The 11,490-nt window shown below is 51.0% G+C and overlaps 1 protein-coding gene across 1 annotated transcript in view; it reads right to left on the reverse strand.

Moving 5' to 3' along the window:
- PODXL (podocalyxin like) overlaps nucleotides 1–11,015 on the reverse strand; it is an 88,918-nt gene extending 77,903 nt beyond the window's left edge. The window contains exon 1 of the mRNA XM_016188614.2: nucleotides 10,649–11,015. Coding sequence (XP_016044100.2) covers nucleotides 10,649–10,724 — 76 coding nt within the window. The 5' untranslated portion in view covers nucleotides 10,725–11,015. The remainder of the gene's footprint in view (nucleotides 1–10,648) is intronic.
- Nucleotides 11,016–11,490: the final 475 nt, after the last annotated feature.

The following is an 11,490-nucleotide window of genomic DNA, read 5'->3' on the forward strand; positions in this document are numbered from 1 at the left end:
TATTCAATAATAAAAAATTATTAAGTGTGTACTATTCTAGATACTGTAGTCCTTGACCTCAGGGGACTTGCAGTCTAATAAGGATAGACAGGAAGTGAGAACATGGCTGGGCTAGATAGCATAATGGTTATACAAAGAGACTCTCATGCCTGAGGCTCCAAAGTCCCAGGTTCAATCCTTGGCACCACTATAAGCTGAGCAGTGCTGTAGAACAAGTAAAGAGATGAGGGTTCTGGAAGACCTCTGGATGGTAGATTTTTGGGCAGAGAGGTGAGGAAAAGGAAGGAGTGAGGCCCAAGGATGCTTCACAGGAAAGCTACTGGAGCTGAGGAATAGTGCACTCAGTAGAGCACACACATTGCCATTGAGGACCAGAGGTTCAAGTCCCTTATCCCCACCTGCACGGGGGGAGAAGCTTATGAGCAGTGTTGTAGGTGTCTCTCTTTCTCTCTTTTATTTGTCTGTTTCTAACAGGAAAAAGAAAAAAGTAAAGAAAGGGGGGGGGGGCTCTGGCCACTGGAAACAGTGGAGTCACTCAGGCACCAAATCGGTACAGTAACCCTGGTGGCAAACAAAACAGAGAGAGAGGAAATACTGGTATGATCTACTGGGCGTCCTGAAGTGCCTGGGCCTCAGTTTCCACTTCAGGCATCAGGTCAGCATGGAATCAGACTGACAGTTACAGAGGGGCCTTGACCCTGGACAGAGCTCCATCTACTTCTGGGAAGTAAAAGCACAAGGCCCACAGTGCACCCCACCATCCTCCTCCTCACGTCCAACCTCTTCACAGTCCCTTCTCCACTCCCCAGGGTCAGGGAGGGAGTTGGAAGATCTCAGGCCAGACACAGATGGGCTCCTGGTAAGCCCGGGGGCCTGCTCTGGTAGTGCCCCCCTGCACCCCAATCATGGCGGCACCCTACCACTGTTCCTAGTTCTCCTCCTGCTGAACAAGGCACATGGCCTTCCGGTCATGACAATTGGCGGACGGGGTGCCACCCTGCACCCTGGCCCTAGGGAAGTTTGAGGTGACTGACCTGAGGTGGCTAAGGCCACAGAGGAAAAGAGGGTGGAGGAGGCGTCAGGGAACAGGGTGGAAGGAGGCCAGGCAGAGTCAGGGTGGAGTCAGGGTGCAGAGTCAACCCAGGATACGGAGGACTCAAATATTGATAGATGGTTAGGAACCTTTATTAGATATGAGGAACCAGGGATGGGGAGACAGCACAGTGGTTTTGTCAAAGATTCATGCATGCGGCTCTTAAGTCCCAGGTTCAGTCCTTGGCACCACCACAAGCCAGAGCTGAGCAGTGCTTGGGTGGAAAAAAAAAAATTCATTAGTTATGAGGAACCACTCCTTATATCCAATAAAGATTATATATAGGAGCCAGGTGGTGACGAACCTGGTTAAGTACATGTATTACCATGCACAAGGACCCAAGTTCAAGTCCCTGATCACCATCTGCAGGTGGAAGCTGCATGAGTGGTGAAGCAGGGCTGCAGGTGTCTCTGTTTCTCTTTCTCTCCTCAATTTCTTTCTGTTCTATCAAATAAAGTTTTAAAAAACTTAAAAACATATATGTATATATACATAATATATACATGTACATATAATATATATATATATAATTCTATATCTATTTTAATGAGAGAGAGAGAGAGAGAACAGAGCACTGCTCAGATCTGGCTTATGGTGGTGCTGGGGATTGAAGCTGGAATCTCAGAGCCTCAGGTGTGAAAGTCTTTTACATAACTATTATGCTGTCTCCTAATCCTCTAATAGAGACATTTATCTATTTGCTAGAAGCTCTGGTTGGATGCTGTGAACACCACAGTGCTCACACACAATGGGAGACAAACATTTACACTCACACACACAATCGCAGGTGGCCTGTAATGGAATTATGTCTTCAGGGAGACCTCTGAAAACTCCCTCCCTTCCTTTCTTTCTTTCTTTCTTTCTTTCTTTCTTTCTTTCTTCCTTCCTTCCTTCCTTCCTTCCTTCCTTCCTTCCTTCCTTCCTTCCTTCCTTCCTTCATGCAGAGAGAGTGAAGCTACAACACCAAAGCTTCCTTCAATGCAGTGAGGGGGCAAGCACAAACCTGAGTCATGTACATGGCAAAGCAGTGCATTATCCAAGCGAGCTGTCTTGCTGGCCTTAGAGAACTTACTTCTGGAATTTAAAAACTGAGTGGGGAAGTAGCTCAGCAGATAGAGCACAAGACTTTATATCTGAAGCTCCTGGTTCAACCCTGGATGCTGTCAGTGCCACTCTTATGCATGTCTCTCTTATATAACTCTCACATATAACTGAAATCATGAAATAAATCTAAAGAGAGTTAGCTAAGTGGCCCTGTGACTTGAGCACTGGGCATAAATAATAAGGTCCTGAGTTTGAGCCCTGGCATTCCATGTGCCAGAGTGATGGATGCGCTGGCTCTCTCTCCTGCTCTCTTTCTCTCATCATCTCACCATGATACTGAGACCTCCATCACCATAAGAATCTTTCTAGAGAGGGTATGCAGATGCTTTCCTCCAATGCCCAGGAAAGAATCAGTGCCCATCAGTCTGAGTTCTGGTTCCAGTGGCTGTGCACACATATATACATACCTACCTCCTGAAAGGCTGGTTCCAGTCTGTCTGGGGGCATCCTCAGTACGGTTATCACTTGGAGCCACCTGGAAGTTGGGCATGTGAACCCACTTCCCAACATGCATCCCCTCATTTGAAAAAACAGCTCTAGGGGGCTGGGTGGTGGCGCACTTGATTAAGTGCACACAGTACAAAGAGCAGAGGTCAAGTGTTTGAGCCCTCAGAGCTCCACTTGTAGGGGGGAAGCTTCGCGAGGCAGTGAAGCATGTCTGCAGGTGTCTTTCTTTCCATCTCTCTCTCTCTCCCTTCCCCCCCCCCAACTTATCAATTTCTCTCTGTCCTAGCCAATAAAATGGAAAACAACGGTGGCAAGGAAGAGTGGATTCATAGTGCTATCACCAAGCCCCAGCCATAACTCTGAAGGAAAAATAAATAAATAAATAAATAAATAAATAAATAAATAAATAAATAAAAAGGAATCAGGTGGTAGCGCAGCAGGTTAAGCGCATGTGGCGCAAAGCGCAAGGACCAGAATAAAGATCCTGGTTTGAGCCCCTGGCTCCCCACCTGCAGGGGATTCACTTCACAAGCGGTGAAGTGGATCTGCAGGTGTCTTTCTCTCCTCTTCTCTGTCTTCCCCTCCTCTCTCCATTTCTCTCTGTCCTATCCAACAACAATATCAATAACAACAATAACTACAACAACAATGAAAAACAACAAGGGCAACAAAAGGAAAAATAAATACATAAAAAAAAGCTCTATGTCCCGTGACTTCTGGGTTATGTAGAACTATGGCAATCACCTTCTTGTGAATTGAATTCTACTTTGAACAGCCTATCTGAGGCAGTATTTCTAAAAGAGCTATTTACTAAAGAGGAGAGAATCAGACTATCCCTCAGGCAATGCAATGCAATGCTGGGGATCAAACATAGGACTGCATGCCTATAGGTCCAGCACTCCAGCCACTGCACCACCACCCCTGGGCTGCAAATAAATTCATTCGTCTATTTAACCAGAGCACTGCTCAGCTCAGCCTGGGACTCCCCCTCCCAGTGCCTCGTGCCTCAGAGTCTGCTGCTATCTCCCCAGCCCTACCTGAGGGAATCATGATAAACACCAGTTCCGATGTGAAAAGATGCCTTGCCATGGATCTTAAATGTTGTGCAGATGTTTCTTCTCATTTCTGTGCAGCCCCAAAGAGCCAGAGTCCTAGATCTGTCACCTCATGTGAGCCCCTAACAACCCCACAAAGTGGCTGGGACACAAGACTAGGAGGTCCCATGCAACTGTGTCTGTTGTCATGCCTGTATTCCAAGCAACGGACATGACAGGAAGCCCCACCAGCTGAGCTCTCTGTCCTGCCTCGAACCCTATGGGCACAAGGAGGAAGTGATCCCAGCGCTGAGGAAAGAGCTGTGGGCCTCTGAGTCTGGAGAGGACTCTGAGGACACTGGGACTGTGCTGGTGGGCAAGGAAGGTCGCTATTTTTCTCTGGCTGTTTTGGAGCTTCCATCCCTACTCAAGATTCAGGTGCTTTGCCATGAAGACTGAAGAAGCAAACTCAAGTCGGGGAAATCCTAACATCCATCCCAGGAAGGGTTATGTGCTCTGGAGAGGATTACTCTGAGGAAAGGAAGGCCTTGTGCTAAGCACTACGTTGTCCTCACAGTAGCTACCTAAATGCTAGGCTCTCCTCACAGCAGACACCACAGGCCCAGGAAGTCTGGCCCGGAAGCGCTAGCCCTCAGCACCTGCTCCCATCAGGCCCTGCCTGCTGCAGGAAAAGTACACAGGCTGGCCTGGGGCTCCCCCTCCAGAAAGCCTGCATCTGGGGAGGCAGGGCCTCCCCTCAATCCAGTCATTCAGATGGAATTTCCAAAGCAGAAGCCTTGGAGGTGATGCTGTGGAGAAAGACTTGGACTCTCAAGCATGAGGTCCTGAGTTTGATCCCAGGCATCACCTGTATCACAGTGGTGCTCTGAGTCTCTCTCACTTATTAGGAAATAAATCAGCCTTAAAAAAAAACATTCGGGGGGAGCCTAGATGGTGGCACACCTTGTTACGTGCACATGTTACCATGCTCAAGGATCTGGGTTCAAGTCCCTGGTCCCCACCTGTAGGAGGAAAGCTTCACGAAGGGTGAAATAGTGCTGCAAGTGTCTTTCTTTTTCTCTCTCACATCCCTCTCAATTTCTCACAGTTCTATCAAATATATAAAGTTAAAAATTAAAAAAAAAATTTTCAGGGAGTTGGAAGCATGAGGTCCAGAGTTCAACCCCTGGTATTCTTTCTCTCTCATTCTCTCTTTCTTTCCCTCTCCCCACCCCTCTTCCTTCTGTTTTGTGTTAATAAAATTCTTCAGGCTAATGAAATAGCTCCCTTGGATAGCAAACTGCTTTGCCATGTGCATAACTCAGGTTCAAGCTCAGTCCCCATCACACTGAAGTAAGTTTCAGTGCTGCAATTTTTTTCACTCTCTCTGCCTCTATTAAAAATAATAAATGGGAGTCGGGTGGTAGCGCAGCGGGTTCAGCGCAGGTGTTGCTTAACCCCCCCCCACCCCTCTCAATTTCTCTCTGTCCTACCAAAGAAAAATAGAAACAATAAATAAATAAAGGGGATAAAAATGGCAACTGGGAACAGATTTGCAGTGCTGGCACCAAACCCCAGCAATAACGCTGGTGGCAATAAAATAATAATGATGATGATGATGATGATGATGATGATGATGATGATATAACAAATGTTTAATATCCATGTCTGGTGCTGGTTGGGCCATGGAGGCAGAGAAACAGATGCTGTGGGTCCCTGCAGTTCAGTTTAGCACCACTCGGTGGGGGAGCTGCCCAAACAGACCAGGAAAGAGAATCTGGGTCCATCTTTTTTATTTTTTGCCAGAGCCAGGCTTCTTGCATGCCCAGTTGCACTGTTCCAAAGCTGCTTCCCTTACCCCACTCAGAGAGACATCACAGCACTGGAGCTCCCCCCCCTCCAGTGCCACAGCCCCTTCTTTATGGTGCTGGGGCTCAAATCTGAGCCAAACACATGGCAAAGCAGGTGCCCAGCCTAGTAGGCTCCCTCTGGCCCCACCAGGTTCCATCCTGAAATCATTGTTTCCCCAGCAGAAATAACCCTTGAAGACAGATGGGAGGGGGCCTCTATCCCTGCCCCCAGCTCTCTGTGCTCAGGAGAAAGAGGGTGGAAGCAGGTGGAGTCCCTTCCTCTCTCAGCTTCCCAAGGGAAAGAGGTAACACCCACCTGGCAGTAGCCCCTCCTCATTGTCACACAAGGGTTCCAGATAAAAAGCCAGCTGTAGTACAGAACTAGCCCCCATTCCAGAGAGACGCATGCCCGCACCTCCTGGGCATGCCAATCTCCCTTCCTCTGCCCTCCTCTGGGCAGAAGAGCTGACATGGTGAGCCCCCAGCCCTGCCTACATCACAGTCATCTGTCACCTCTTCCAGTCTGTCTCCTCCCTCCCTTCTTCGGCACAGGTCTGCTTAAAACAACCTGTTCTGCCTTTGCCACCACCCCACCCCATTCTCTGAAAGCCCATTTTCTCCCTGAGAGCCTTCTACAGCTCACTGACCCCCCCCCCCCCAAGAACCAGCTCTCATCACACTTCACCTCATCATACTTCTTGGGCAGGTGCAAAGCAGGACTTGCATGTGTGAGGTCTCAGGTTCAATCCCCACTGCCACCAATAAACCAACACCAACCAACATAGAGCCGCGGTCTGGCTCAAAAGTAAAGACATAAAATAAACAGAACCCACCATGACCTCCAGCCAGTAATCTGTGTCTCCTCTACACCTTTCATTTCTTTTTTTTTTCCCCCTTTTTTGCCTCCAGGGTTATTGCTGGAGCTCGGTGCCTGCACTATGAATCCACTGTTCCTGGAAGCTATTTTTTCCCTTTTGTTGCTTACTACTGTTATTGTGGTCATTGTGGCTGGATAGGACAGAAATCGAGAGAGGACAGGAAGATGGGGGGGGGAGAAAGAGACACACCTGCAGACCTACTTCACTGCCTGTGAAGCAACTCCCCCGCCCCTGGCAGGTGGGGAGCCGGGGCGGGGGCTCAAACTGGGATCCTTAAACCGGTCCTTGCGCTTTGCACCATGTGCACTTAACCCTAACTCGCTGCACTACTGCCTGCCCCCCCTTTTTTTCTTAAATTGAGATTTCTTTGTTACTGTGGCCCAGGAGGTGGTGCAGTGGATAAAGTGTTAGGCCCCCAAGTATGAGGTCCTGAGTTTGAAAACCATCAGCCCCTATGCCACTGTGATGCTATGGTTCTCTCGCTCTCTCTCTTACTCATAAATAAGTTTTTGATTTTCTTTTACTCCTTTCTTTCTTTCTTCCTTCCTTTTTTTTTTGTATACAGAGAGGCAGAGAAAGTAAAATAGATCACTGATTTCTTCAGTGCAGATATAGAATATATATTTTATAAAATTATATCTACCATAATATGAGAGAGTGAGAGAGGAGCCAGTGCACTACTCCAGTATATGTGGTGTCAGGATAGAACCTGGGGCCTCACCCCTATAGGTCCTGTGCTCTACCGGCTAAACCACTTCCCTGTCCTGGCAGCCTGGGATTCACTCAGAGTCAGCCACCTAGGAAAGGACCCCACCCCAAGCTCACCCTTTTCAAATTTCAACTCCTGTAAATTCCCACCTCTTTCGAGAACCTTGGCCCAGACTGCTACACCCCACCTCCTTTTTTCTTTCAAGATAGAGGCAGGGAGGGAGAGAGAGAGAGAGAGAGGGAGAGACCCCATAGCACAAAAGCTTCCTTCAGTGTGGAGGGAGCTGGGCTCGAACCTGAATCAGGCACTGAATCAGGTGCATAAGAAAACAGCACAAAAAAAAAAAACAAAAAAAAAAACAGCACAATATTCCATCCCAAATCCTATCTCACACACACACACACACACACACACACACACACTACTCACTAGGTGTGGCCCTTGCACCCCAGCTTGTAGTATTAAGTGTCAATGCAAACATTAGGAGGTTCTGATGGGAAGAGATGAAGCCAGTCAATGCTCCACCCTACACGTTATTGATGGATGGACATCCAAGGGTTGTTTGAGTGCTGACAGTGCCTTGGGCACCTCTTGATGTAAGCTATCTCTCGTCTTTAGAGCCACCTACAAGTAGATGGGTCCTCATTTTACAGATTAGGAAACCAAGATACAAGAAGGACCACTGCCCTGCCTATGATCCCAAGGCCCTGTCTGACCAGAGTTTCCCACCACACCAAGTTGCTTCTCCCTTTCCAGGAAGCATCCACATAATGACTGGACTTCACAGAGGCAGCCTGACCTTCCAGCGGCTGAGGAGTACACTGAGGATTCTTAGGACAGTAAAATGGGGTAAGACTCCTTTATAGTCTCTGTCTTTCTTTCTCTTTCCTTTCTTCTTTCCCTCTCTCCCTTTTCTCCCTCCCTCCCTTCCTTCCTTCTGTTTTCTTTTACCAGAGCTCTGGTTTATGGTATGGGATTGAACCTGGGATGTCAAAGCCTCAGGCATTAAAGTCTCTTTGCATAAGCATTATGCTGTCTCCCCTAGCCCATCCCTTTTGCTCTTTGCTCTTTCACCCTGTAAGAAGTGTAGAGTGTCACTAACAATCCCATCTCACAGATGGAGAAACTGGGACTCGGGTGCATACTTGCCGCATACTTCAACCAAATAGACAACAAACCAAAAAAGGGAGTTCATGGAGAAGGTGGCTAATGGATGTGGGGGTGGGGGTGGTAATATACTTGGGCTACTGGCAGCACACATAGAAGGTAAACTAGAAGGCCCATGGGGGAAGTTCCTTAGGTGGGGAACCTCCCATACAAACCTGCATTGTTTAAAAGGAATTGCAGGGGAGTCAGGCAGTAGCACAGCGGTTAAGTGATCTGGCTGAAGGACACTGGCTGAAGGGTCCCAGTTCGAGCCCCTGGCTCTCCACCTGCAGGGGGGTTGCTTCACAGGTGGGGAAGCAGGTCTGCAGGTGTCTTTCTCTCCTCCTCTCTGTCTTTCCCTCCTCTCTCCATTTCTCTCAGTCCTGTCCAACAATAATGACATCAATAACAAGAATAACTACAACAATAAACAACAAGAGCAACAAAAGGGAAAATAAATAAAAAATAAATAAACAAAAGGAATTGCAGGATTCCAGAAGTTGGGGGTGGGGGTAGCCTAGGGGGTGTTACACCATTCTAGCTGACTAGAGCCCAAACAGCCACACCCTTCGGAAGGGTAGGAAGGTAACTCTAGAAGAGTGAAAATTTCAACATAGTGGCTACCCACTGAGCCCCCCCAGCCCTGAGCAAATACTGTTTGCAGATACAATCAACTACAACAGCCACAAGGATTGTATCATCTCCTCACCACTTTACACTTTGTTGTTGTTGATTTTAAGACACTATTCTTCTTCTTATCATTATTATTATTATGGAGAGGGCTAGGAGGAAAGAAAACCATACTTCACTCTGGTACCCAGCTGGAGATTGACCTCATCCTTGAATTTAACATTTTACATTTTACCCACTGTTTTATAACTTTCAAAGCCCTCTCCCCTTATCCCCACATATAACAATGGCATTTGAGAGTTCGGGCACCTGGAACTAAGTGTCCAGTCTGTTTACTGCCTGTAAAGCTTCTACCTTGTTGCCCTGGTTTGAGGTTTTCCTGGAAAAGACTGGGTTTCTAGGCAGTGCCCTGGTGCCAGGGAAGACAGCCCTACCCTTTAAGCCAGCAGTGAGCAAGGCATGTAACTTTTCTCAAGGGTGATTTTGGGAGTTCTCCCCTGTCTTATAGACAGACGGCAGGGGGCTCAGCCCCACCACCTACTCAATTCAATTCCTTTAAGCTCAAAAGTGCTGGGAACTGGCCCACACTTGTAGATACTGTCCATCTCCCTGTTGGCTGGTGGTAAAAGGCTCCCCCCCAAAAGTGACATATCAAAAGTGACCCTCCAGCAAGTCCTCAGCCCTGTAGTTTGGGCAAATTATCTTTCCGTGGCACTTTCTCTTTCTCCAGAGTGTGTGGGCACTGGGAGTTCCCTTTACGCCAGCTGGTGAAGTCTCAGAGCCCAAGGCAGGCTGGCTCCATGAATGCCAGCCTCTTCCCATTGCCAAATGCCTTCTGCAGTACAGAGAAGAGACTGTGCTTCCACTCCATGCCCCCTCTCTGCTCAGGGACCACCAGGATGTGATGCACTAGACTCACAAGCTCAAGGTCCCGAGTTTGATTCCCAGTACCGACTATAATCTGCTTCTCTCTCAGGAAAGAAATAGATATTTTTGAAAAATGCTCAGGTGGATAAGAGAGACATGCACTTCTCTCAAGGGGCTGAGACTCCAGTTGTTCCTGGGGACTTTAGGATATGCCTGTCCCTGATCCCCAAAGGGTAATACTGCATTGGCTGGAAGGAATGGGGGGGATGCACTCAAGCCAGTTTCGTGAGAAGTTCCTGTTTATAAAAGAGGGGGGTTCCCCTCTGTTCTGCGAGGCACCTAGAAGATGTTTGTCCCTTTGGCGCCATGAAGGCAAGGGACCCCACGCCCCCAAGCAAGTGACTACGACCTTGGGGGTGGGGGGAACCCACTTACGCCCCTTGCAGCGATTCCAGCCAGCCAACGACTCGGGTGAGCTGTGCCAGCACCCAGTTTGGGAGCATCTTTCTGGAGACCCGGACCCCCAGCATCCGCGTGGGCCCTTACAGGAGGCTTATCACCTGCTCATGGAGGGACCCCCCTTTCCCCTCGCCAGCTTGCGGGCGGGCGCTTTAGCTGGGCAGCGACGGCGACACAATACCGCCCCTCACTCCCTCCAACATGGAGAAAAGACGTGTGCAGAGTCTGGGGGTCCCGCGGGGTGATCTGGCTCGGTCCCCCCAACGACCATCCACACACCCGGCATGGAGTTCTAGGCCGAGGGCACCTGCGTCGCCTGGAAAAAGGGGCGTGGATGGTGCAAGGTCAGGGCTGCGCGGGTGGCCGGGAGAGAGGGGCGCAAATGGGTGCGGGGCGGGGGAGATCCCAGCGGCGCCTGGGCCGCCACTCACCCGGGGTCTCGGGCACAGCTGGCGGCGGCAGCAGCAGCAGCAGCAGCAGCGCGGGCAGCGCCAGCACCGGGCGCATGGTGTCCCGGCTGCGGCCCGGAGCAGGTGGCTGGAGGTGGGGGCGCGCAGGGGCGGCGGGCGGGCGATCACCCCCGGGCTGCGGACGGCCCCTCCTCGTGCGCGCTGCGGCAGAGCCGGCGGAGGCGCGGGACCCGCGGCGGGTGGCGGGTGGCTGGCGGCGGGAGGCGAGCGGCGGGAGGCGGGCGGCGGCCGAGCGGGTTGTGTGTGCGCGGCTGCAGCGGAGCTGGTGGCTGCGGCGACTCTCGTCCCGTCCGCGCCGGCCCCCGTCCCGCCCCGTCCCTCCCTCTTCCCTCCCCTTCCCTCCCTCTCCCTCCCCCTGGTGCGCGGCGGCAGCGGCGGGGCCGGGCGGGGCCGGGCCGGGCTGGGCGGGCGCTGGGCCGCGAACAATGAGCCCAGAAGGAAACTCCGCCCTGGAGCGCTGTGGGGCAGGCGGGGGAGCGCTGCCCGGCCGGGCAGGGCGGGCTGCCCGGGGGGGTTGGGGGACGGGGGTCCCCGCTTGTGCGCCTCGGCCGGCGGGTGGGTGGATGGCAGCCGGTCCCCGCGCCGCAGCTCCTCTCCTGCCCGGTTGTCCCACGCACCAACTCGCAGGTGTACCACGCGGTACTTCAGAGGGGAGGGGTGGGGGCCCAGTGGGAACTCCCCAGAACCTCCCAGGACTCCTAGCACACCCCAAACCCGAGCTAGGCCCTCCCCCCACCCCACCATGCCAGCTCCCGGAAGCACGACACCCCCCTCCGCCAGGTGTAAATTCACCTGCGGGCTGC

The sequence above is a fragment of the Erinaceus europaeus genome, chromosome 8 (genome assembly GCF_950295315.1).
Source record: "Erinaceus europaeus chromosome 8, mEriEur2.1, whole genome shotgun sequence".
NCBI lineage: Eukaryota > Metazoa > Chordata > Mammalia > Eulipotyphla > Erinaceidae > Erinaceus > Erinaceus europaeus.